The 25,521-nt window shown below is 42.2% G+C and overlaps 4 protein-coding genes across 7 annotated transcripts in view; 1 reads left to right on the top strand and 3 right to left on the bottom strand.

Moving 5' to 3' along the window:
- Nucleotides 1-5,291, top strand: part of LOC130367931 (syncytin-A-like) — a 6,814-nt gene extending 1,523 nt beyond the window's left edge. Inside the window, exons 1-2 of the mRNA XM_056570947.1 lie at nt 1-276; nt 3,036-5,291. The exon at nt 1-276 is cut by the window's left edge and continues 1,523 nt beyond it. Of these exons, the coding sequence (XP_056426922.1) occupies nt 3,697-4,977 (1,281 nt within the window). The 5' untranslated portion in view covers nt 1-276; nt 3,036-3,696 and the 3' untranslated portion in view covers nt 4,978-5,291. The remainder of the gene's footprint in view (nt 277-3,035) is intronic.
- The window catches only part of LOC130367932 (nodal homolog 2-A-like), a 17,131-nt gene extending 8,845 nt beyond the window's left edge, over nt 1-8,286 (bottom strand). The window contains exon 1 of one of the 4 annotated variants that reach the window (XM_056570951.1): nt 8,251-8,286. The gene's annotated coding sequence lies outside the window, so the exon portion shown is untranslated. Of the gene's footprint in view, nt 1-7,541; nt 7,619-8,179; nt 8,192-8,250 lie in introns of those variants that run through there. The other 3 variants (XM_056570950.1, XM_056570952.1, XM_056570953.1) reach the window with 3 other exon arrangements.
- Nucleotides 8,287-9,983: 1,697 nt separating this feature from the next.
- Nucleotides 9,984-11,790, bottom strand: LOC130366804 (nodal homolog 2-A-like). Its single transcript, XM_056569162.1, has 3 exons — nt 11,336-11,790; nt 10,480-11,174; nt 9,984-10,344 (listed from the first exon to the last, which is right to left on the bottom strand). The coding sequence occupies exons 1-3, from the start codon at nt 11,619-11,621 to the stop codon at nt 10,192-10,194; spliced, it is 1,134 nt and encodes a 377-aa protein (XP_056425137.1). The 5' UTR covers nt 11,622-11,790; the 3' UTR covers nt 9,984-10,191.
- Nucleotides 11,791-21,737: 9,947 nt separating this feature from the next.
- Nucleotides 21,738-23,348, bottom strand: LOC130367354 (nodal homolog 2-A-like). The gene is made up of 3 exons (XM_056569768.1): nt 23,106-23,348; nt 22,361-22,528; nt 21,738-22,113 (listed from the first exon to the last, which is right to left on the bottom strand). The coding sequence occupies exons 1-3, from the start codon at nt 23,346-23,348 to the stop codon at nt 21,961-21,963; spliced, it is 564 nt and encodes a 187-aa protein (XP_056425743.1). The 3' UTR covers nt 21,738-21,960.
- Between the last annotated feature and the right edge of the window lie 2,173 nt (nt 23,349-25,521).

Below are 25,521 nucleotides of genomic sequence, written 5' to 3'. Positions count from 1 at the left end.
CACAGTAACACAGGGTTGATGCCAAAAAAAAAAAAAAATGAAATGTATCAGGAAATGCGATTAATTGTCTGATTATATTACAGGAGTAATAACAGAAGAAATTTGGCCAAGAAGATAAAATAAATATAAAAAGTGATCACTATTTAATTGATAAATATTACTTTAGGCATTTACAATCAAGCTAATGGTTTACTGGATTATAAACAATGCGCATTGGAGATAATTATTTTTCAAATTTTTGAGAGAGCTGTGTACACTTTTATTTTTATATCTTTGGTGAGAATGTGGGCCCTGTGTGTTGTACGTTAAGTATTTGTAAATGTCGGTATTGTTACATGTTATGTTTCTTGTATGTCTCTTGATGTTATGTAACACTGTCAGTAACACATGTGATAATAGATGTTTCATGGTGACTGACCAGAACTGGGGAAAGACAAGAAGCCAGACTCAAAGGGGCGGTGACTGGTGACACAGAGGTTTGGGAGGAGTAAGGCGGGGTTTACAGGGAGCATGACAGCTTCTTCTTCGGATCTGGTGCAATTTTGTTTTTCAGGGGATATGTGTGTATGTGCATGTGTATATGTATATATGTATATATGCGTATATATATGTCTACTGTTTGAAATTGAGTATGTTCATAGCACCTGTATACACAATGCCCCGAGGGTGACCATTTAACCTTCCCTTCCTTTCGCATCATACCTGAATGCCCTGTAAACCTCCTGAGAAGAGACCTCATATGTAAACTCAAATTACATATCACTTCATCCCAGTCCAGGTTACATGTCACGTCTGACCTCACAGCCATAGTCACACCTGCAGGGTACTATCCTGCTGGACATTATCCTGTTATGTCCCCGACCCAAGTCCCACCTGAGGTAGACCCCATTGTCTGGTCACATGGTGACCATGATGTAGGACACATTGACTGTACACCATACAAGGCAAGACTCAAACCAGACATCCTCCCGGTCTACCAAAAACAGTACCCCTTGTCACGGGAAAAAAATCAAAGGTATCCGCCCTATGATCAAACATTTCCTACACACTTGAGTTTTAGAACATACTGTCTCTCCCTACTGCACTCCAATTAATCCGGTCCCCAAACCCGATGGTACTGTCTGTTTTGTACCAGACTTGAGAGCCATCAACAGACTAATTGTGCCTATTGCCCCTATAGTTCCTGATGTCACTCACCTGTTGTCATCAATCCCAGCACAGGCAACTCATTTTTCTGTCCTCGATCTGAAGAATGCTTTCTTCTCGATCCCAGTGGACAAAGAGACCAGACTCCTTTTTGCTTTTTCCTTTGAGGGACTACAGTTAACCTGGTGTAGAATGCCCCAGGGGTATGCTGATTCACCAGTTGTGTTCAGCATTGTCCTCCAAGCCTTTATAAAATCATGGCACACCCCCCAGGGTTCTGTTCTCCTCCAAAATGTTGATGATTTGTTACTGTGTAGTTTCTCTGAGGAGGCCTGCCTTGAGGATGGTGTTGTGAACAGGTTGAATATCTGGGTTTTGTTCTGCCAAAATGGAGTTGAGCAAGTCTAGAGTCCAGTCTGTAGCGGGCCTGGTCACCCCGCACGCCCAGAAGGAAATGCAATCTTTCTTGGGTATGATAAACTACTGCAGGCAGTGGATTCCCGACTGCTCATAGAGATGCAACCCTATCAGGCAAACCAGATCTAATCAAATGGTCCTCATAAATGTACAAATCTTTTAATAACGAGTCCAGGGCTAGGTCTCCCAGATTACAATTTGCCTTTCCACATGTATGCACGAGACAATTGTAAAACCATGGCGGGTGTGCTGACACAATTTCACGGAGGCAAACTGCATCCTTGTGCTTTTTTCTCAAAGGTGATGCCCGTCTCCGTACAGGGGATGCCGGCATGTCTGCGAGCTCTTTCTGCCTGTGCTATGATTGTTGAACAAGCTACCACCCTTACTTTAGGACATGACACTACCTTGTACACTTCTCATGATGTTATCTCTCTCCTTAAAGGCCTACATACACAACACATGTAAACACAACGGCTCTCTGGATATGAGGCAATTTTCCTCAGTAATCCATCCTTGAAAATGGTGTATGCCTCCCCTACATCTGGCCCTGCGCACTAGTTGGCCTGAAAATTCATGATGATGTGATGCCGGACATACATGACTGCTTGCAAGTCATCCACACTGACGCCTCACACAGACCCGACCTCTCTTCAGTGCCCATACCTGATGCTCCAGAAGTCTTTGTAGATGGGTCATGTACACGCCCCAATGACAATGTTTACCATGCCAGTTATGCTATTGTCCAATTACCTGACATTGTCCTCAAGGCCCAGTCCATCCCCTATAAGTCCACACAAGCTACAGAACTCATCGCCCTCACAAGAGCCTGTACACTTTTTGCTAAGAAACCTGTCACCATTTACATGCACTTACCCTACCATCACAATCAGTCATCATTCACTGCAGGACACACACACGTGGGACTGATCACATTTCAAAGGGCAATGCTCTAGCAGACCACACCGCCAAACTGGCTGCTACACAACAACCTGCCTCACTGATGTTACCAGTTCTTACACCTCCTTCACTCGTAGACACACAACTTCTTCTCTCTCTTCAGTCCTCTGTTCCCAAACAAGAGGAATATGATTGGTGTTATCCAGTATTGCAGAAAAATCCTGTAACAGGATTGATCTACAAAGAGGGGAAACCATGCATACCCCAACACAGTGCCACAGTTTTATTGCTCATTTCCACGGAGTAGGCCACAGGGAGCACCTTTGAGAAGTGGAAACCAGTCCTTCCCATCATACTCTCAGAAATTAGAAAGACCCCCCATAAGACTTTAAAACTCTCCCCTTTTTGAGATTCTCATGGGTAGGCCTTTCCCGACTCCATGGGCCCAACGACCACTTATAACAGAAGAAGGGGACCTCGACCAGATAAGGGAACAATATGTCACAGACCTCATCCAAACCCTTGATAAAGTAGAACAAAATGTTGTCTGTAATTCTCCTTCTCTCCCACAGGAACCAACACACCAGTTCCAGGAAGGCGACACTGTCCTGGTTAAGACTCTGTCGAAAGGAAAGAAGCCCGGAGACTTCACCTTTGGACCCCCAACCACAGTTGTTGCCGTGAAGAGGACGGCGGTTCTCACGGAAGACAGCCCTTCTTGGATCCACGCCTCTCGGATCAAACTCGTTCAACATCACCCAAAGGAGGTAATAACGGGGGCAGACAGCCCTGACCTTGAAAGCCTACCGAAAGATGTACCCGCTGATGCCCTGGCCTTGTTCTGGCAGATGGTTGAAGAAACTAAGTCTCCTGATGTTTGCATTAATGACTTTATTGACTTTGATACACCCCACGGTGACTCTACAGAATGAATTAGAGAGACACCTAAACAATAAGTTCATGAAACACCATATAATGTTAGCACAAAACCTCACTGCAAAGGATTGTTGGATATGCACCCATGCCCCTGTGTCTGCCCAAAGCATGCCCTACTTTGCTATCCCTGTGCCCTCATATGAATTATTTCAGGGAGACTGTTTTGACATGCTTGCTGACAATGAGACACCATATGCAAAGAACTGAAACACCTCAGTGGGTATTCCTATAGTAGGATGGGTGGGGCAGCCATGGTGGCAGGGAAACTTAAGCAGCCCAGGCCCAGGACCACACCAAATGTTGGTCTTCAAAGGGGGTTCCTGGGTAACTCGAGTAGTCACACATATATTAGACCTAGGAGAGATCCCCACGGAAGGGATAAAAGTTAGTTTTCACAGGACATCCGCAAGTACTGATCTTCTTAAGCCCAGCCAGATAGAAAGGTACTTACATGACCCAAAATGGCCAAATAACACCCTCTTTACTCAGGCTACTCAAGACGTAGACTGCTATAATATAACAGGACACCAACCATGCAATGACACGTCAGAATACCAACTTACTGATCCAATATGTAATAACCCAGATGTGGGCTACTGCGGTAGATTAGGGCAGATACCTTCCTGGTGTTACTTAACAAATGCCTCTAGACTCATTGACATAGTTAATAAACTTATCAATCAACATTCCTCTTTCTGGGAGCTCCCACGAGACATCTATTGGGTATGTGGTAGGGAAGCCTACAAGTGGTTGCCGGTAGGGGTCAAAGGCACATGCACCCTAGCTAGACTTACCCCCTCCACCTTTGTCATATCCAACGACGACATTGACATGAGAGCAGCTCCTAAACATATGTTATACCGAAGAGCAGCAGATAACAAAGAAAGGGAAAACGGTAGGCCACATGTTGTACAAATGGGAATAACCAACAAGCTTTTTAGCACCATTTTTATATATCCAATGGTGATGCAAATATGGGATAAGTTAGTCGAAGCCACTAACTACCTCGATGACCAAATATATGACATTTTAGAAATTACTAATACCTCTGTGTCCGTGCAAAATCAACTGATGATAGTGACTAACCAACACGCAATAGTCTTGGACTATCTCACAGCAGCTCAAGGAGGGATGTGTCAAATCATAGGTCCTACTTGTTGCCATTACATAGACACTTCAGGAACAATTCAGATGCACCACCAGCTTGAGAACATACAAAAATTGAGGGACAAATATGCCAAAGACAATGAAATCAACAGGGATAAGTGGTGGGGGGATACCTTTTCAATATTGAATCCCGCTACCTGGCTCAAGGGCGTAGGAGGATGGATAGGGGGCGTTCTGCAGCTCATAATACACATTACTGTCATTGCCCTTATAGTATATGTATCAATAAAACTTATTTTCTTATGTATGAAACGCTGCAAGCCAAGACCTGCTGCAGATACTAAAATCCTCCTCTCCACCTCATCAGACACCCAAGTCCCTCTACTTCACCGTCACTCGGCAGAAGGCTATACTGCCTACATAAAGACTTTTCAAAAGAAAATAGAAAACAAGAAAAACCAAGTTGTCTAAAGTGACAACTGGTTTTAAGAGGGGATTGAAGGGTACAAGAGTCTTGATAGAATAATACAGATCTGTAATGTTGTATGATGTGTATCTTAATTCTGTAATCTTGTATGATATATCTTGATTCTGCCGTTTGTAACCGCAAGGCTCGTATCGTACTTCTCGTTTTCTCAACTGCTGATTCCTAACTGTTGTGCACGTACATCCTGTTCTTGTGTTCTGCTGACTTGTAACTATTAAGCAACATGGTATATATATATGAACGTTGGCAAATAGTAAAACAGAGCGTACTTTGACGGCATCTTGTGTGCATGTATTTTTTCCACACCTGACAAGACGCTCTCCTGGCCAGTACAAGCCTTAAGCCAAATTGGACCTAGTACCAGGGGTACAGAAAAGACAGAGAACCAGTACCAGGGGTACTGAGTAGATTATAAAGTTATACCTTTCAATATCTATCTCATATCTATCTATCTCATATCTATCTATCTATCTATCTATCTAATATCTATTTCATATCTATCTATCTATCTATCTATCTCATATCTATCTATCTATCTATCTATCTCATATATATCTATTTCATATCTATCTTTCAATCTTTCAATCTATCTATCTCATATCTATCTATCTATCTATCTATTTCATATCTATCTATATCATATCTATCTATCTATCTCATATCTATCTATCTATCTCATTTCTATCTTATATCTATCTATCTCATATCTATTTATCTATCTATCTCATATCTATCAAAGTTGAACGCCGCGTCTAAAGGGTTAATAGCGCACGGCACCGCGATCAATGCCGCACGCTATTAGCCACGGGTCCTGGCCGTTGTTAGAGGCCGGGCCCGACCCGCTATGACGCCGGGCAACCCATTATAGATCGGGAGCGGACACATGATGTTCCAGTACGTCATGTGTCCTTAAGGGGTTAAATAATTAAAAATATGGTTAAAACGTGTAGAACTTATTCTGTATTCAAATTCAAAAACACTGAAAACAAGGTTATAAGAATGTGATCATGTGATCAGTTATTTCAGTTTTATGTATCTTCCTGTGACAAATATCATTTTATAGTTTTAAATGTAATAACATAAAAATATTTAATGATTTGTTTCATTTTTGCTTCATGGTAGTGCTGTGACCCTGAAAGACCCGTATTCTGTCAGTGACAAGACTTTTGTGTATGTAAGGTAAGTCTCTTCTACTTACAATACCTGAGATATAATGTTATCTGAGTGTATTGTGTCTTATTATCACCAACACTTCTGGGTAACTTTGATCTTTCCCTTCAGATGATGCATTTCTGTCACCCTGTACAGTACTGAACCCACTGTCTGCCCAGTAACACTTCTATATCATGGGTGGCACAATTATCTATTATGCCAGAGGTGTTGGTGTTACTGTAACACCTACTGTATGACTATACCGCCAAGATGTCTCTGTGATAAGATTATCATAAAATTACTACATTACCTTATGGCATTTGGAATATCTATCTATCTCATATCTATCTCATATCTATCTCATATCTATCTATCTATCTATCTATCTCATATCTATCTATCTATCTATCTATCTCATATCTATCTCATATCTATCTATCTATCTCATATCTATCTCATATCTATCTATCTATCTATCTATCTATCTCATATCTATCTATCTATCTATCTATCTCATATCTATCTATCTATCTATCTCATATCTATCTCATATCTATCCATCTATCTATCTATCTATCTATCTATCTCCTATCTATCTATCTATCTATCTATCTCATATCTATCTATCTATCTCATATCTATCTATCTATCTATCTATCTCATATCTATCTATCTATCTCATATCTATCTATCTCATATCTATCTATCTATCTATCTATCTAATATCTATCTATCTATCTTGAAAAAGCCAGTGTGAGGCTGGTGAAACGTTGTCTATGCACATGATGGAATAAAACCACCCTTTCTTTGCAACTTATGGAGTGCTGCATCATATTTACTATTATCTATCTATCTATCTATCTATCCATCTATCTCATATCTATTTATCTCATATCTGTTACGCCGAGCGCTCCGGGTCCCCGCTCCTCCCCGGAGCGCTCGCTTCACTCTCCCCGCTGCAGCGCTCCGGTCACGTCCTCTGACCCGGGGCGCTGCGATTCCGCTGCCAGCCGGGATGCGATTCGCGATGCGGGTAGCGCCCGCTCGCGATGCGCACCCCGGCTCCCCTACCTGACTCGCTCTCCGTCTGTTCTGTCCCGGCGCGCGCGGCCCCGCTCCCTAGGGCGCGCGCGCGCCGGGTCTCTGCGATTTAAAGGGCCACTGCGCCGCTGATTGGCGCAGTGGTTCCAATTAGTGTGTTCACCTGTGCACTTCCCTATATCACCTCACTTCCCCTGCACTCCCTTGCCGGATCTTGTTGCCATTGTGCCAGTGAAAGCGTTCCTTGTGTGTGTTCCTAGCCTGTGTTCCAGACCTTCTGCCGTTGCCCCTGACTACGATCCTTGCTGCCTGCCCCGACCTTCTGCTACGTCCGACCTTGCTTCTGCCTACTTACCAGGAGATGCAGAGCAGAGCTTGGAGTAAGGTACTGGAAGTCCTATACACTTGCATGGGACTTAAGACAAAAAACCCATCTTTCACGTAAGGGGGTAGGTTAGGGTTAATTTAGCTTTCATATATTTTTATTTGACATAAGTTACGTGTACTAAGTTTCATCAAAATATCTCCAGCCATTTGGAAGTTATGCTGGAACATACATTTCCCATAGACTTGCATGGGACTTTAAAGGGGTAGTCCAGTGGTGAAAAACTTATCCCCTATCCTAAGGATAGGGGATAAGTTTGAGATCGCGGGGGGTCCGACCGCTGGGGCCCCCTGCGATCTCTCTGTATGGGGCCCCGGCTCTCCGCCGAGATAGCGGGTGTCGACCCCCGCACGAGGCGGCGGTCGACACGCCCCCTCAATACATCTCTATGGCAGAGCCGGAGATTGCCGAAGGCAGCACTTCGGCTCTGCCATAGAGTTGTATTGAGGGGGCGTGTCGGCCGCCGCCTCGTGCGGAGGTCGACACGCCCCCTTCCAGCGGGCTGTTGGGGCTCCGTACAGGAGATCGCAGGGGGCCCCAGCAGTCGGACCCCCCGCGATCTGCAACTTATCCCCTACCTCTGTAGGTGACATTTAAGTAACGTGTACCAAGTTTTATCGAAATATCTTCAGCCGTTTGGAAGTGATGCTGGAACATACACACATACATACATACGCACATAGGGGGAGATTTATTAAAACCTGTCCAGAGGAAAAGTTGCTGAGTTACCCATAGCAACCAATCAGATCGCTGCTTTCATTTTCCACAGGCCTCTTTAAAAGTGAAAGAAGGGATCTGATTGGTTGCTATGGGCAACTGGGCAACTTTTCCTCTGGACAGGTTTTGATAAATCTCCCCATTGAGTCTCATAAATATAGATATACAGAGCGATTCTTCCGAAAAGCAGTTTGGCGTCAGACCACCAATTGTCCATCACTAAATCCCATAAAGCCCCTTTAAGTGCAGACCTGTGGAAAATAAACCAATATAGGTTTGTCATCTATAGGAAGATTTCCTGGACCCGAATCTAATCAGCCATAAATTTGTGGTATGGGGTGTGATGCGGAGCAGATGGAATTAACCCCTTGTCTTTGTGACGCCAGGACGTGGTTTATCTTCTACACCACCCGAAGGTATACCGCTAGATCCTGGGCTAGGCACGGGGGCAATAATGAATAAAATGCATAAGATACCCAAAGTATAAACTTATTGTGCTTTATTTTCTTATTGATAGATATTCATAACAAATATATAGGGGTTAGAATAGGAGAAAATGTCCCCTGCATATGTGTATCCTGTGATAACACACACATATAATTAATTATGCAAATTAGCATGGCTGGTATTTTTTTTTTTTGCAAGAAAGCTGGCAACCCTAATTGCCAGAGATGCCTGAGTGCTGTACTCCAATATTTTCTGCACTTCGATAGAAAATAATGGAGTGTGTGATCTCTGCAGCATGTGCTACGGGGTCCATTCTGGAGATTGTGAAGGATCCCAGCGGTCTAACCCCCCCCTCCCCCACCACAATCAGACACTTATCCCCAATCCACAGGATAGGGGATAAGTTATTTTTCACTGGACAACCTTTAATTGAGCAAGTCACATACCCCAAAATACACTACCCTATGAATTAAATCTATATGGTTTCTACCACAACATTTTGTTCTGAGGATGGTTCTGGTTCTGAGGATGATGATTTCACACCTAGGATAATACAGGTGACAACCACAGTCACTTCAAAAGACCATCAAAGTCCATGCCAGGTGACAAAATGTCACTTTTATGTTAACCAAACAGAAGAATTCACACCTTCTGATATGAAGAATAGACATATTTCCAGGTTTCTGTAGGCAGAAAACCCTTTGATATAAAACTAGCTTCTACAGATACAGTTTTTAGAAAAGTAGGTGTTCCCCACAGTAACTAAAGATTCTAGAAGGCATATTTTCCCCAAAAATGCATTTACCTTTTTAGAATATCATTTTACACTATTTATTTGAAATAGGAACATGTTATTATTTTAGCTAAATTCACTTTATATTTGAATCTACCACTAGTATATCCGCACAGTGAACCATGTAGATAAGATGACCGGTTTGAGAATACCACCCCTTCGTCTACGCCAGATTTCCTGTGACTGATTTTAGTTGTATTATGTGGTTATGCATACTGGCCATCTCCTTTGAGAAGACCAAACCTCATGAAGTTATCATTGAATATGTAAAACCCTCTAAGAATGTCCCAGTCGTGTTAACTTGGCAACTACAAATGCAAATACTAATAGAACAAAATGCATAAGATACCCAAAGTATAGACGTATTGTGCTTTATTTTCTTATTGATAGATATTCATAACAAATAATTAATACATTTTCAAAATACACAAAATATACAATATAATATTTACTATACAGATCAAGTCCCCATTGTGTCCTACTGTACAGCTGTAAAGAGCATTGTTAGGTTTTTAAGTCTCATTCAGCCTTCATGACTTGATGGTTCTTTTATACTCCTTGTATCCGACCCTTGTGGTCAACTCATCTGGTATCCATTGGTCTCAGGACTGGTGGCCAAGCATCTTGAAGGCCAAACTTTAGGTAATGATCATACATTTGTTCTCAGTGACATCCACATTCCTCAACAATCATATCTTCATGGTGCTTCATCACCACATCCCCTTCTTCATACATCAACATGGACAAGGGTCTCATCTTCACCGGGACACAAGAGGCACATTCAACTCTGTCCGAATCGTACAACTTCACCAGACTCTGCAAAAGAAAGAAACAAGATGGTGAGATATTTTCTTTCTTACATTGAAAACATTTTGTAAGAAGTTAAATTGTAGGGTAATATTCATTACAGAGATGAAAACAAATTTAAAGGAATCTTAAAGAGTAACATACCTTTATATATGCATGGTTGGTTGGCTTGAAGACCTCAGTCAAGGGGATGGGACATGCTCCTTCACATCTGTAGGAATTGACCTTTTTGGGGTAGATAACCAGGTCTCCCCATCCAATCTTCTCAAAGTCCACAATCATGTCCACTCTTCTGCACAGGGGTCTCCCATCTTCAGTATGGTGGGTGGGGAAGTTGTTCATGATCATTCCAGGCTTTGCGTTTCTGTTCTTCCGTTGCTTCCTAACTCCACTTTCACTGGTTTCTTCTGGCGTCTTTACATACTTAGAAGACTTCACTGTATCAATAAGGTTGGGATAACCAGAAGGTTTTGAAGAAGGAAGATCTTTGGAAAATATAACCAATACAGCTCTGTCAGTGGACACATCCTGACAACTGTTCTCTTGATGGCCAATTCTTTTGCTATATCTTTTCTGTTGATTTTGAGAGTTCTGCAGCATTTGGGTAAGGTTAAAGACTTTCCAGGAGGATCCTGATGTCGTGGAAGAGTCAATATGAGAAGATCCAATAAGTTTTCCCTCTTGGCCTTCTTTGCTGTCATAAATGTCCAGTATCACATCTTGGTTCTTCTCAGAAGAATGGAGATAAATCCTCAGTTCTGCCAACCGTATCTCAGTATTTCTAGAGATTGAGGACATGTCAAAGAACACTGCTCTGCGGTTTTCAACTTTGAAGCAACCTGAAGGAAACAAAGATGATATAGCTAAGTATTGATGCTAAAAGAACATTGATACATTCTTTACATTAACATGATGGATTTAAACTATAAAACACGTCTAATCTCTAATATTTTATCTGTAAATTATATCTATGACATATACACATAACTAAACCACTTACTTTTGGCGGTGAGGCTGAGGATAGTGTCAGTTTCTTGAAGAACCGAATGTTCCAAGCTGGATAGATCTGTCTCATTCCCCAAAATGAGCGTCTGGTAGAGTTCCATCACGAATGGAGAATACTTCACATGCTGGAAGTGTGTCTTTCCATGAGGGGTGGATGGAGATTTCAATCTGTGCTTAGCTTGATGAAGAGGAATCTTGGATATTTTCCCAGGGAGCAATGCAGGCATCCCATAAGCCAAGGAGATGATTGTAAAAGGTGAGAGGTAGAAGAGCCAATACATCTCTGCACAAGTCTTCTGTGGTATCTCTGTGGATGTTCTAGGAGATGTTCCTCAGATGCTCCTCAAGACTGAAGTGAGATCCTTAAGGTTCCTTCACTTTTTATACACATGGATCAAAAGCTCCATATTTACACATCTGAACTTTCATGGTATTAACACCTACTGTACATCAAAGAGTGGCAATGTCAGGTGTCAAATAATCTCTTTTATCATAATCACACTTTCAGGGAACCCTAACATGTACTTATGTAGAACAAAAATTTCAGTATCTACCAGAAACAGAAACTACCTTATTTAAGGATACTAAAAGATTTAATTTGAACCTTTAAATAGATTTGTGTCTATTATTCATGTATGAAATCCACCGTTATATGTATTAACGGACATTATAGATCAAGTTTCTCTTCTTTGTGGCATAGATAAAGAAATTAAAGAGGAGTATGAATAAATACATTGAGGTCTTATTGGTTGCTATGAGTTCCTCTGTCCCTGTGATCACATGATAACAAGAAGTGTTGCTTTGCGGACAAAATGTGTAAAGTTTTTAAGTGGAAGGATTGCCCGGGCATTCTATGCTATCTGTAGAGCGAGGCCAATAGAAATTAAATTAATGTTGTGCTTCATAAATGTTATAAACGCTGTAATGCACCATGAATGTTGGTTTAACAAATGCAGGTACTGGCCCTCTTTAAGAAAACAAAGCTATAGTTAGAGATTTTGGGTTAACATTTTACAAACGGCTACAGGTCAAATCAGGCTTATACTGAATTAAAGGAATTTCAATGTATTTTTTCAATAAAAAACAACAGTTTAGTCAATGCGAAGAAGCTTGACTACAGGAGTAGAGCAACCAAAAAAGAGCATGATAGATGGAGTCTCTCAAAACATGTCAGGCCTACAATATTTTATGTTTTAAAGGGGGTTTTCTGGTTTGAACAACTAAAATGCGTCAAGGGATCAGGGCAGGTGAGTATCCATTTTTATGCCAGCCTGAGCCTATATACCACAATGTTGAGGTGTCAAAACAGCCCCCTTTAGATGAGTTCTCTTCTTTTGACAATCCCTAGGTGACATTGGGGTTCTATGAAATACATTTATCACAAAGTTTTCTCCTGCTGGAACCCCATTGATCAGCCATAAACTGTGCAGAACCCAGAAAGTAAGGGTTCACACTATGGAATTTTTGAACAGAGTTTAGCTTTGAAATTCTGCTCAGAAATGATGGCGCTGACAATGGGTTTCTGCTGCACACTGCACACTAAGGATCTTTCTGCCGCTGAAATTCTTCCATCAAAAGAATGTTCATGATCATTCTTTCGGTGGAATACTGCAAGAAATGCATTGCTGTTTATGGGAACTGGCAATGTCTACACGGCTGCTCTAAATATTTCTGGACCGAGATTCCATACTGTGAATGCGCCCTAAGGGCCCATGCACACTGAGGAAATTCCCTCAGTGGACCCAGTGCTTATTTTATGTGGAATTTTACTCTGGAAATTAACTTCAAAAATGAAAGTTCCATTGACTAATGGGTTTTTGTGGACAAATACTGCCAAAAGACTGAACATGTTCAATCTTTTATTGGAATCTAATTCTATGTTGGTTCCGCTTCAGCCCGTGCGGCAGTCTCAGAAGTCTGTACCAGCACCAAGCTAACATAGATTTTTTACTAAAGTTTTGCGCCCACTTTGTGCCATGACATGCCATCCCTGCTTGCCTACTTGGACAGCACAATTTTTTTTAAGAGCCGAGGAGCATGCTCTCGAATCTCCCAAAGTGCAAGAAAAAGTGCAAACGTGTTACACTAAAAAAACAGGCACAAAGGATGCGGTCTATCGCAAGCCCTTCTACGACAGGAGAGAGGCCTCCCCAACAAACCTTACCCTTTGCCTCCAGACCAAAAGGTACCTGCAAGGTTCCAGGTTTGATGTCCCTTTTCGTTGAAGCTACTAAGGGACCACAAATGCTATCGGCATCCCCCTTGGCGTTAGCCAAGGTATTTGTCTGCAGAGCCGCAAACAGTCGGTACCCTGCCCATGCAGGAGTACCCAGGGTTTTTGCAGGGAGGTGAGGAGCCTGATAGCCACACACACCTCCCATAGAACGCCAGGAGGGACACACCGAAGAGCTACCGTATCCTAAGAATCCTGTGAACACACAACACGCAAAAAGTGACACAATGACAAAAAGGAAATAAATAAGTGAATGTGCGCAGGTATACTGCCCGGACATCCGTCCGGATCTATAAAAATTTCTCTGACCCTAGCCAGAAGGCCGGGAATCAAGAGGTGAGTGCCACAAGGTGAAGAGATTATGCTGCCTATGCTTCCACTCAGTGAGTCTATTCTCCCAGTGAGTTTCGGCACCTTGGGGTCACCGCTCCCCGAGTCACTAAAGTACTTCGGCTCTAGACCCTCTCAGCCAGGAGAATGTTAGGAGGAAACCCTTATGCAGTCTCCTGCTAATTAAAAACACCTGGGCTGAATGGGTGGAGTGGAGCGCTGGCCATGGAAGAAGGGAGAGACTAGAAATGTGCAACACAAATAGAGAAAACACAGCCGCACATCCACCATTTGTAATTTGATCTACTTGCTTCTCAGAATAATTAAAAAAACTAACAGGTTGTTAGTATACATTTTGTATAAAAAGTACAAGCCCACTTGCCACATCAAAGCCACCTGGTCAGAGTGGGTCCCTAACCTAACACTGGCGTAGCGGCGGGTGACGACCACTGCCTCCGAGACACCAAGCCCACAGGGGGAATGAACCAGTGGCTAGGCAGCCCCACTGCTACCCAACCAAGCCCCCTTCTCCGGGCCACTCCACCCCACAGACAAAGCATCACAGCAACAATGGCCGCCTCAGAGCACCACACCAGTGTGAACACCTACCATGAGCTCCCTGCCAGAGGGCTGGGAGAATTCTAGGAGGAAACCCATATGCAGTCAATTATCACAATTCTTACTGTTGTGTAACAGGACCAGTAGCAGTGCCCTGTGCCAGAGTCTAGATAGTGTAAGTGTGGTTTAGAGCCAACCTGGCTTTTGGCCTTATTGATCTATAAAAAAGCATCTAATAATATGAGACGCTCCTGACTATATGCAACATGTGGGACAGAATCTACAGACATAAATACATTTTTCCATTGAAAGATTCTTCATGATGTCCCTCCTATGGGTACTCGTAGCATGAAGTAGTGAACTCGTTTTTCTAAACAATCGTGTGTGAATATCACCTTGCTGATGGTGTCCTCAATATCCAAATGTATAAAAGAAGGATGACAATGACTGGTAAATGAAATATTATTGTGGTTGTCATTAATATACTGAATAAGCTTAGGAATAAGATCATGTTCAGACGTCTCACCACACCACCAAGACTCCATCATTATAACTCCTACGCCAGGCCTGATGTAGTCAATTGTGTCATTTAAAGGGGTACTCCGGTGGAAAACTTTTTTTTTCTTTTAAATCAACTGGTGACAGAAAGATAAACAGGTTTGTAAATTACTTCTATTAAGAAATCTTAATCCTTCCAGTACTTATTAGCTGCTGAACACTACAGAGGAAATTCTTTTCTTTTTGGAACACACAGCTCTCGGCTGACATCACGAGCACAGTGCTCTCTGCTGACTTCTCTGTCCATTTTAAGAACTGTTCAGAGTGGGAGAAAATGCCCATAGCAAACATATGCGTCTATGGACAGTTCCTAAAATGGACAGAGATGTCAGCAGAGAGCACTGTGCTCGTGATGTCAGCAGAGAGCGCTGTGTTCCAAAAAGAAAATAATTTTCTCTGTAGTATTCAGCAGCTAATAAGTACTGGAAGGATTAATGTTTCTTAATATAAGTAATTTACAAATCTGTTTAACTTTCTGGCACCAGTTGATTTAAAAAAAAAAAAAAAACAGGTTTCCACTGGAGTACACCTTTAACATGTTCTCCACCTTCTGTTCGTAATGATCACGGTCCAAGATAACCAAATACCCTCCATTTATGTGATGGCCATATAAGTATATAGGGATTATCTTGGAGTGGTTTCAAAGCCCTATGGTTCCTATATATGTCATGTAGTTCTTACAGGGGTTGTCCCATCTCGCTGTTTAACTTTTCCATTCAGCTCCTGCCTGTCTGTGGCCACTCCTTACATTTAAAAATCATAACTCTTTCAATTTTGTACCGAAAAATCCATATGATGGCTTATTTTTTGCGCCACCAATACTACTCTGTAATGACTATGACTATAAAAATATATGGCGAAACGGAAAAAAATAATCTTTGTGATACAAAATGGAAGAAAAAACGCCATTTTGTATATTTTGGGGGCTTCCATTTCTACACAGTACATTTTTCGGTAAAAATGACACCTTTTCTTTATTCTGTAGGTCCATACGATTAAAATGATACCCTACTTATATAGGTTTGATTTTGCCGTACTTCTGGAAAAAATCATAACTACATGCAGGAAAATTTAAACGTTTAAAATTGTCATCTTCTGACCCCTATAACTTTTTATTTTTCGACGTACAGGGCGGTATGAGGGCTCATTTATTGCGCCGTGATCTTTTTATCGGTACCATTCTTGTATTGATCGGACTTTTTGGTCGCTTTAGATTCATATTTTTATGTTATAAAAAGTGACCAAAAATACGCTATTTTGGACTTTGGAATTTTTTTGCGCGTACGCCATTGACCGTGCAGTTTAATTAACGATATATTTTTATAGTTCGGACATTGACGCACGCGGCTATACCACATATGTTTATTTTTATTTACACTGTTTATTTTTTATGGGATAAGGTTCAAACATTTATTAGGGAGTGGTTAAATGATCTTTGTTAAAGGGTACCTTTCATCAAAAAAACTTTTGATATATTATAGATTAATGTATGCAGAATAACTTTCCAATAGCATGTTATTAAAAAAATATGCTTCTTTATATTTAATTTTCCACTTTGAAAAAATGACCACTAGGGGTCTCCCTACCAGTCCTTTTTTTTTTATAGATTTCAGACTCATGCTGGAGTCCTAAATCTCAGACTGCAGCCGGGACACAGACAAACTCAGCACTGTTCCCTGCCAGGGAGTTTGTCTGTGTCCCGGCTGCAGTCTGAGATTTAGGACTCCAGCATGAGTCTGAAATCTATAAAAAAGGACTGGTAGGGAGACCCCTAGTGGTCATTTATTCAAAGTGGAAAATTAAATGGATAGAAGCATATTTTTAATAACATGCTATTGGAAAGTTATTCTGTATACATTAATCTATAATATATCAAAAGTTTTTTTGATGAAAGGTACCCTTTAACTTTTTTTTGCAGTGTTATAGCTCCCATAGGGACCTATAACACTGCTGTTACGCCGAGCGCTCCGGGTCCCTGCTCCTCCCCGGAGCGCTCACGGCGTCTCTCTCCCTGCAGCGCCCCGGTCAGACCCGCTGACCGGGAGCGCTGCACTGACATTGCCGGCGGGGATGCGATTCGCACAGCAGGACGCGCCCGCTCGCGAATCGCATCCCAAGTCACTTACCTGTCCCGATCCCCGGCTGTCATGTGCTGGCGCGCGCGGCTCCGCTCTCTAGGGCGCGCGCGCGCCAGCTCTCTGAGACTTAAAGGGCCAGTGCACCAATGATTGGTGCCTGGCCCAATTAGCTTAATTGGCTTCCACCTGCTCCCTGGCTATATCACATCACTTCCCCTGCACTCCCTTGCCGGATCTTGTTGCCTTGTGCCAGTGAAAGCGTTTAGTGTTGTCCAAAGCCTGTGTTACCTGAACTCCTGCTATCCATCTCGACTACGAACCTTGCCGCCTGCCCCGACCTTCTGCTACGTCTGACCTTGCCTCTGCCTAGTCCTTCTGTCCCACGCCTTCTCAGCAGTCAGCGAGGTTGAGCCGTTGCTAGTGGATACGACCTGGTTGCTACTGCCGCAGCAAGACCATCCCGCTTTGCGGCGGGCTCTGGTGAACACCAGTAGCCTCTTAGAACCGGTCCACCTGCACGGTCCACGCCAATCCCTCGCTGACACAGTGGATCCACAACCTGTAAGCCGAACCGTGACAACTGCACACACTGATCTCTTACACAGATCACTGCAAAGACATAACTTTACATTGATCAGTGTTATCGGCGGTTGATTGCTCAAGCCTGGATTTCAGGACGCGTTCGGACGCGCAGGAGGAAGGTACGGCACCCTCCTGCTGCGTCCCAGCAGGAGCGATGTCCCGATTAGCCCGACTGAGCTGCCAGGAAGGTTTTACTTTCACTTTTAGACGCGGCGATCAACTTTGATCGCCGTGTCTAAAGAGTTAATGCCGGACATCTGCCGGAACTGCGATAGCCAGCATTAGCCATGGGTCCTGGCTGCTGATAGCAGCTGGTATGATGCGAGCTCAGCTCCTGAGCTCGCTTCATAACCCTGCTGTGCCGCAGCGCCATAAAAACCCGGCGTTTTGCGGCAAGGGGTTAAGGACCAGGCCAATTTAATTTTTTCATTTTAGTTTTTCCTCCTCGCATTCTAAACATCATAACTTTTATATTTCCATCCACAGACCAATACGAGAGCTTATTTTTTGCGTCAACAATTTTACTTTGTAAAGACATCACTCATTTTACCATAAAATGTACGGCGCAACCCAAAAGGAAATTGAAAAGAAAACAGCAATTTAGCAAATTTTGGAAGTTTTTTTTTTTCACTCTGTACACTTTATGGTAAAAATGACAAGTTTTCTTTATTCTGTGGGTCAATACAATTAAAATGATACCCATGTTATATGCTTTTCTATAATTATACCGCTTAAAAAAAAATATTTTAACAAAATTAGTATGTTTGAAATTGCCCTATTTTGACCACCTATAACTTTCTCATGTTTCCATATACGGGGCGGTATGAGGGTTAATTTTTTGTGTTGTGATCTGTAGTTTTTATCGGTACCACTTTTGCTTATATTTTAATTTTTATAGATTTTTTATACACTTCTTTGGAATAAAATGTGACAAAAAAAAGCAGCAATTTTGGACTTTTTTTTTTAACGTTTACGCTGTTCACCGTACAAGGTAATTAACATTATATTTTAATGGTTTGGACATTTATGCACGTGGCAATAACAAATATGTTTATTAATTATAATTTTTTTAACAAATGTTGGGGGTAAAATGGGAAAAAGGGACGATTTAAATTTTTATTGGGGGAGGGGATTTTTCACATTTTTTAACTTTTTTTCTTTCCTTTTTTAACTTTATTTATTTATTTTTTACACTTTTTATGTCCCCATAAGGGACTATTTATTTATTGGGGGAGGGGATTTTTCACATTTTGTAACTTTTTTTCCCTTTTTTAACTTCTTTTTTTCCCACACTTTTTATGTCCCCATAAGGGACTATTTGTAGCAACCATTTGATTGCTAATACTGTTCAGTGCTGTGCATAGGGCATAGCACTGATCAGTGTTATCGGTGATCTTCTGCTCTGGTCTGCTCAATCTCAGACCAGAGCAGAAGACTGGAGGCAGGGGAGGGTACCTCCGGCCGTCATGCTGGATGATCGGATTTGTATTGATCACGGCACCTGAGGGGTTAATGGTGGTTATCAGCGTGATCGCTGATGTCCGCCATTACTGTCGGGTCCCTGGCTGCTGAAAGCCCTGAAAGCAGCCGGGACCTGCCGTGCATGATGCGAGCACCGAACCAGTGCTCGCAGTCAGGTACATGATGTGAATGTACGTCATGACGCGCTAAATACAACCGCACCATTTACGTCCGATGTCGTTCAGAGGTTTAAAGGGGTACTCCGGCGCTAAGACATCTTATCCCCTATCCAAAGGATAGGGGATAAGATGCCTGATCGCGGGGGACCCGCCGCTGGGGACCCCTGTGATCTTCCACGCTGCACCCTGTTAGAATCAGCCCCCGGAGCGTGCTCGCTCCGGGTCTGATTACTAGCGATCACGGTGACGGAGCATAGTGACGTCACGGCTCCGCCCCCGTGTGCCGTCACGCTCCACCCCCTCAATACAAGCCTATGGAGGGGCGTGACAGCTGTCACGCCCCCTCCATAGGCTTGCAGTGAGGGGCGAAGCATTACGTCACATGGGGGCGGAGCCGTGACGTCACTATGCTCCGTCACCGTGATCGCTAGTAATCAGACCCGGAGCGAGCACGCTCCGGGGGCTGATTCTAAAAGGGAGCCACGTGTAAGATCACGGGGGTCCCCAGCGGCGGGACCCCCGCAATCAGGCATCTTATCCTCTATCCTTTGGATAGGGGATAAGATGTCTTAGCGCCGGAGTACCCCTTTAAGCTGCGTAAATGGCGTAATGTCGCTGTTCACTTAACTCTGGGAGTTACTTAAACAGCATAGCTCATGGGGCTCCAATAAATCAGCAGGAGTTACAAAAGTTGCATAACTTCTCTGCTTCTGCTGTTTCATCTTGTGGCCACATACAGGCAGAAGCTGGCTAAAAAACTGAAATAGTGAGATGGGGCAACCCTCTTCATGCACTGGGCGAAAATAGAAGTAACAGAATCTCTTAAAGAAGGTGACTTTTTCCCCCATATGATGCACACTCACCACCACCACTAGTCTTACAGCTGCAGTCCTAAGTCTACAGGATGACATTATCACCTATTAGATGGGCTCCTTCTAGCTCACAGACCCCTCCCAGCTCTATCTGTATACTGCTGCTGCTATCTCTATGGGATCAGTATATAAAGTAGACACCTTCCCTAAAGCTGGGTTTAAACTGTTTTTTTTTTTTTCATACAATTTAATTATTTATTTTTAAATTGTGGCAAAAAGATGCTATTTTACCAGAATTGTAAAAATCATAATGAAAATTAACGTATTGGAAAAATATGAAAAAGATGTCATTTTGACGGCCATTTTTGAAGACTGCAGCAGGAACAGCCAACATGCAGTAACAAGTGCGAAAAATGCATTGGGTATTCAACATGTGCACACAACCTACACAAATCACCTCGATTGAAATTATCGATCAAATCACATTCGCCTCATGACAATTTTCTCTAAAAACGCATTTGGAATAAGGAAACTCATCAAAACTGACTTCAACCCATGTATAAATTCACCTTTTTTTTTTTTTTTTTAAAACAAGACTAGCAGCCTATTAAGATGACCAGGTGCAGTGATCAAACACATCACCCAATCACTCTGCACAGCCAAAGGATTTCTGATAAATTACAGAAGTAATTTCAGTGATGGATTTGCATCAAATATGAAGACAACCTTATGCCTGCCACATCAGCTTAAACAGGTAAGCACAAGGCATACACAAGAAACTCTACATTTTATTCTTATTATAGACTATGCTGCACTATATAAGCAAGATTTCTTTCTTCTTATTTTTTTTTTTGACCAAAGTGCTCCTTTAAAGGGAATCTGTCAGCCCTGTTCCAGGTATGGAGCTGTCAATCCCGGCAGGTAGGTGCTAGAGGACTATAACTAACCCTTACCTTAGTTATGCTGATCGCTGTTTGTACATTTATTAAAGTGCCTTTTTGTTTGCCACTGAAGTGTCAAACTGGTGGTGCTGAGTTGCAGCAGTGCCTCCTCCATCCCCCACCCTGCATGATTGATGTACAGGGATCTATATGTGAGGTATAAATCACGGAATTCCTCGATTTATATCCATGCTGGAAACTCCAAGAACACACTGGAATTGGATAAAAAGTACATTCTTAATCATTAAACACAAATCATCATGCAAAAGTATAGGACAATACCAAAGATTGTTTTGAAATACAGATAATAGTTTATTTCTATAAATTAAGAAGTGCTTATTAGATTTACATAACAAAATAAAAATAAATTCAATTTTATTATTTTTTTTAAATCAATAACCATTCCTCAGAATAAGCATTTAATATTAGACCGTGGGGGCTGACATACGGCACCCCGCCTTGTAACTACAGACAAGAGACATAGGGGCAATTCATAGGCCAATAATAGCCCAGATTTATCAAACTGTGTGAGAGAAAAAGTGGAGGGATTTTCCCATAGCAACCAATCACAGCTCAGCTTTCACTTTACCACAGCTCTTTAGCTGAGCTGTGATTGGTTGTTGTGGGAAAATCCCTCCACTTTTTCTCTCACACAGTTTGATAAATTGGGGCCAATAAGAAAGTCCTGGAAACCCCCTTTAACATCTCACCCCCTTTATTACAATGTCATCTTTTTCCTCTCAGATGACTCCAACTCTAGACTCTTGCAGATCCATTATTCTGCTGTCTATCAGATTTGATGATGATGATTACGAAGCCTTTCGATGTTAGAAGAATAGATCTTTTGGTCTTTTATTCTACATATATAATATATATATGTTTCCTTTCTTAATGACATCCACATTCTTCCACAATCATATCTTCATGATGCTTCATCACCACGTCTCCTTCTTCATACATCAGCATGGACATGGGCCTCATCTTCACAGGAACACAGGAGGAGCATCCTACTCTATCTGAATCATACAACTTCACCAGACTCTGCAAAAGAAGAACAAAAGATTCATTTATTTTCTTTTTTACTAAAAAACCCAGTAAATTTTTTTATATTTATTAAGAAAACTGAGACCCTTGTCTACAAATAGAAGGTCCAATGTACATAAATAAACTAATTTCTGAAGGCAAAAAAAGACTTGGTTTCAACCACTAATAGTATAAAATAATGATATGGCATATACGTATAATTTTAGTGTATTTGTATAGATGAAAGAGAAGGGTTGTAACATACCTTTATGTAAGCGTGATTTGTCGGCTTGAAGATATCATTCAAGGGGATTGGGCAGGTTCCCTCACACCTGTAGGCATTAAATTTCTTGGGGTAGATGATCTGTTCACCCCAACCTATCTTTTCAAAATCCACAATCATGTCCACCCTTCTGCATAGGGGTCTCCCAGACTGCTGAGACACAATTAGCTCCTAGCAGGCTATAACTACCCCTCCCCCTTACTACAATAAATACTTAAATAATAACTGACACAACAACAATTTAACTTTTCCGTGGGTGGGGATCGGCCACAGCTTTATTTATAAAATTACTTATATAAATAACAATTTAACTGTAACAAAGACACCGATTGGCTTCTTACCAACCCGAGAGGTGCTGCCACACTGTCCTGTGTGGAGGTCTACCCCGGGTTGACCCCGCTTTCACCGTCTTCTTACCGCCAAGCTGTGACTTACAATAAACAGAGATACAAAAAGGGAGGGAGGGAGGGCAAAACTCCGGGTCCTGGGCAGATTGAGGGGGGAAGGGAGGCACCACAGCTATAAATACCCAGGGGAGGGCCTCTGAAAGCCCGGGAAACTATTAAACCCCTGATTGGTGCACTCCTTCCCCCCCACCCATGGGACATACCACTGTAGCCATTTGCAAGTTTTACAGGCGGGGGAGGGGGCTAAAAACCTTGCCTGTATATTTCTTAACCTCTTACTGCTCACCAGTCAGGGGGCAAGCTAGTTATGCACAGCTTGCCCCTCCATCCTCAATGTGTCTGGTGGGGAAGTTGTCCATGATCATGTTGTGTTTCAGATTTCTGTTCTTCCTTAGCCTCTTACTAGCAGTGTCCTTTGTTACATACTTGGAGGTCTCCACCATCTGGATCAGGTTGGGATATCCATGGAGGTTACCCAATGGTTTGTCTTTGGTAAACACCACAAGCACTGCTCTGTCTGAAGATACACCTCCACAGCTGGCCTCTTCATATGTCTCTGGCATTCCATATGCTCAGCGTTTGGAACAAACTGTTCCAAATGCTGGTGCCGGTGTCGGGAGCTTGTGATGTCATAGCCCCGCCCCCTTCAATGCAAGTCTATGGGAGGGGGTGTGGGCATGAAGTCATGAGGGGGCAGGGCTATTACTTCACGAGCTCCCGGCACCGGCTCCAGCTTTCGGAACAGTTCGTTCCAAACGCTGAGCAGTGGAGTACCCCTTTAAGGCTTTATATTCTCTTCAAAATCCTTTATATTTGCTGGATTGGGACTGGCCTACAGGAGTCTTTACAAGATCCTTGCTTTGTATAAGGTAAACCATCCTGTATCAGAGAAGAGCCAACATCTCTCTGATAGATTTGAGTCAGTGTTATAAAGATATTTTGCACCTCCACATCATCACCATATTGTTATGATGTTCATACTATGGAATACAGGATTTTGGACCTTCATTGTTCATAAACTTCCACTTCTGGTCATAAAACATTCTTTATAAAACAAAATCCCTTACTGTATTTGCAGCAACCACTTCTGCAGGAAGACTACTCCATGCATCCACTACTCTCTCAGTAAAGTAATATTTCCTGATATTACTGCAGAAACATTTGCTCCTTTTATATAAAACTATTTCCACTTGTGGTAGTTTTTCTTCTTTTAAATATATATTTTACTCCCTTACCGTGTTGATTTCCTTTATGTATATAAAAGTCTATATCCCCTCTGTCTCTTCTTTCTTCTATACATGTTAAGGTCCTTTAACCTTTCCTGGTACGTTTTATCCTGCAGTCCATGTACTATTTTAGTATCTTCTCTGAACTCTCTCCAGTTTATCTATATCCTTCTGGAGATACGGCCACCAGTACTGTGCTCAATACTCCAAGTGTGGTCTCACAGCTGGTCTGTACAGCGGCATGAGCACTTCCCTTTATACTGCTAATACCCCTCCCTATACACCCATGAGCACTTTCCCCAATACTGCTAATACTTCTCCCTAGACACCCATGAGCACTCCCCTCTATACTGCTAATAATTCTCCCTATACACCCATGAGCACTCCCCTCTATACTGCTAATAATTCTCCCTATACACCCATGAGCACTTCCCTTTATACTGCTAATACCCCTACCTATACACCCTTGAGCACTTTCCCCTATACTGCTAATACTTCTCCCTAGACACTCATAAGCACTTTTCTCTATACTGCTAATACTTTCCCCTATACTGCTAGTATCTCTCCCTATACACCCATGAGCACTTCCCTTTATACTGCTAATACCTCTCCCTATACACCCACGAGCACTTCCCTTTATACTGCTAATACCTCTCCCTTTATACCCATGAGCACTTCCCCTTATACTGCAAACACCTCTCTCTATACACCCATGAGAACTTCCCTCTTTCTACCACTAATACCTCTCCCTACACAAATGAGCACTTCCCTCTTTCTACTGCTAATACTTCTCCCTATATTCCCATGAGCACTTCCCTCTTTCTACCGCTAATACCTCTCCTTATACACCCATGAGAACTTCCCTCTTTCTACCGCTAATACCTCTCCTTATACACCCATGAGAACTTCCCTCTTTCTACCGCTAATACCTCTCCTTATACGACTAAGCATTCTGCTAGCTTTTCCTGGTTCCTTTAAGTCCCTTAAAATAATTGTCACAGAGCTGTGGAAATAACTCTGTAACATCTCCAAGCTGATATATATATATTTTTTATATATTTCTATTTCTGTACATTTTTTTAGGGTAAGTATATCAACTATGTGGTAGTTACTTTTTACTATATTGTTATGTTTAGCTTCAACAAGATTATTGAAAGAAATGTCAAGGAACGTTCATGTGTTGTCTATGGGAAGAGGTAAGCCACAGCCAGACAGTTTTGGCACCTGCTTATCCCTCCAAGAACAATAAAGTCCAGCAGTGAAAATCCAACATGCCTGACCCTTCTCTTCATCATCATAATCTGTCAGGAGAAAGACCTTAGATAGTTGGCCAAACCTGCTGAAGATGGTGGGTCTGGCCAACTTTGTCCTAAGGTATATGGACATATTAAGATTCCAATTAAATGGCCACATTTTAGAGCTGTATAATGGCTACAACTCTTGGAACCCATTCTGCTATACTGTAGTGCAAGTAGATAACCGGAAAACTCTATGACTGTCTACGCTGGTT

Source organism: Hyla sarda, chromosome 4 (assembly GCF_029499605.1).
Source record: "Hyla sarda isolate aHylSar1 chromosome 4, aHylSar1.hap1, whole genome shotgun sequence".
Classification (NCBI taxonomy): Eukaryota; Metazoa; Chordata; class Amphibia; order Anura; family Hylidae; genus Hyla; species Hyla sarda.
The sequence above is the reverse complement of the archived record's forward strand: the minus strand, read 5'-3'. Positions and strand labels throughout refer to the sequence as shown.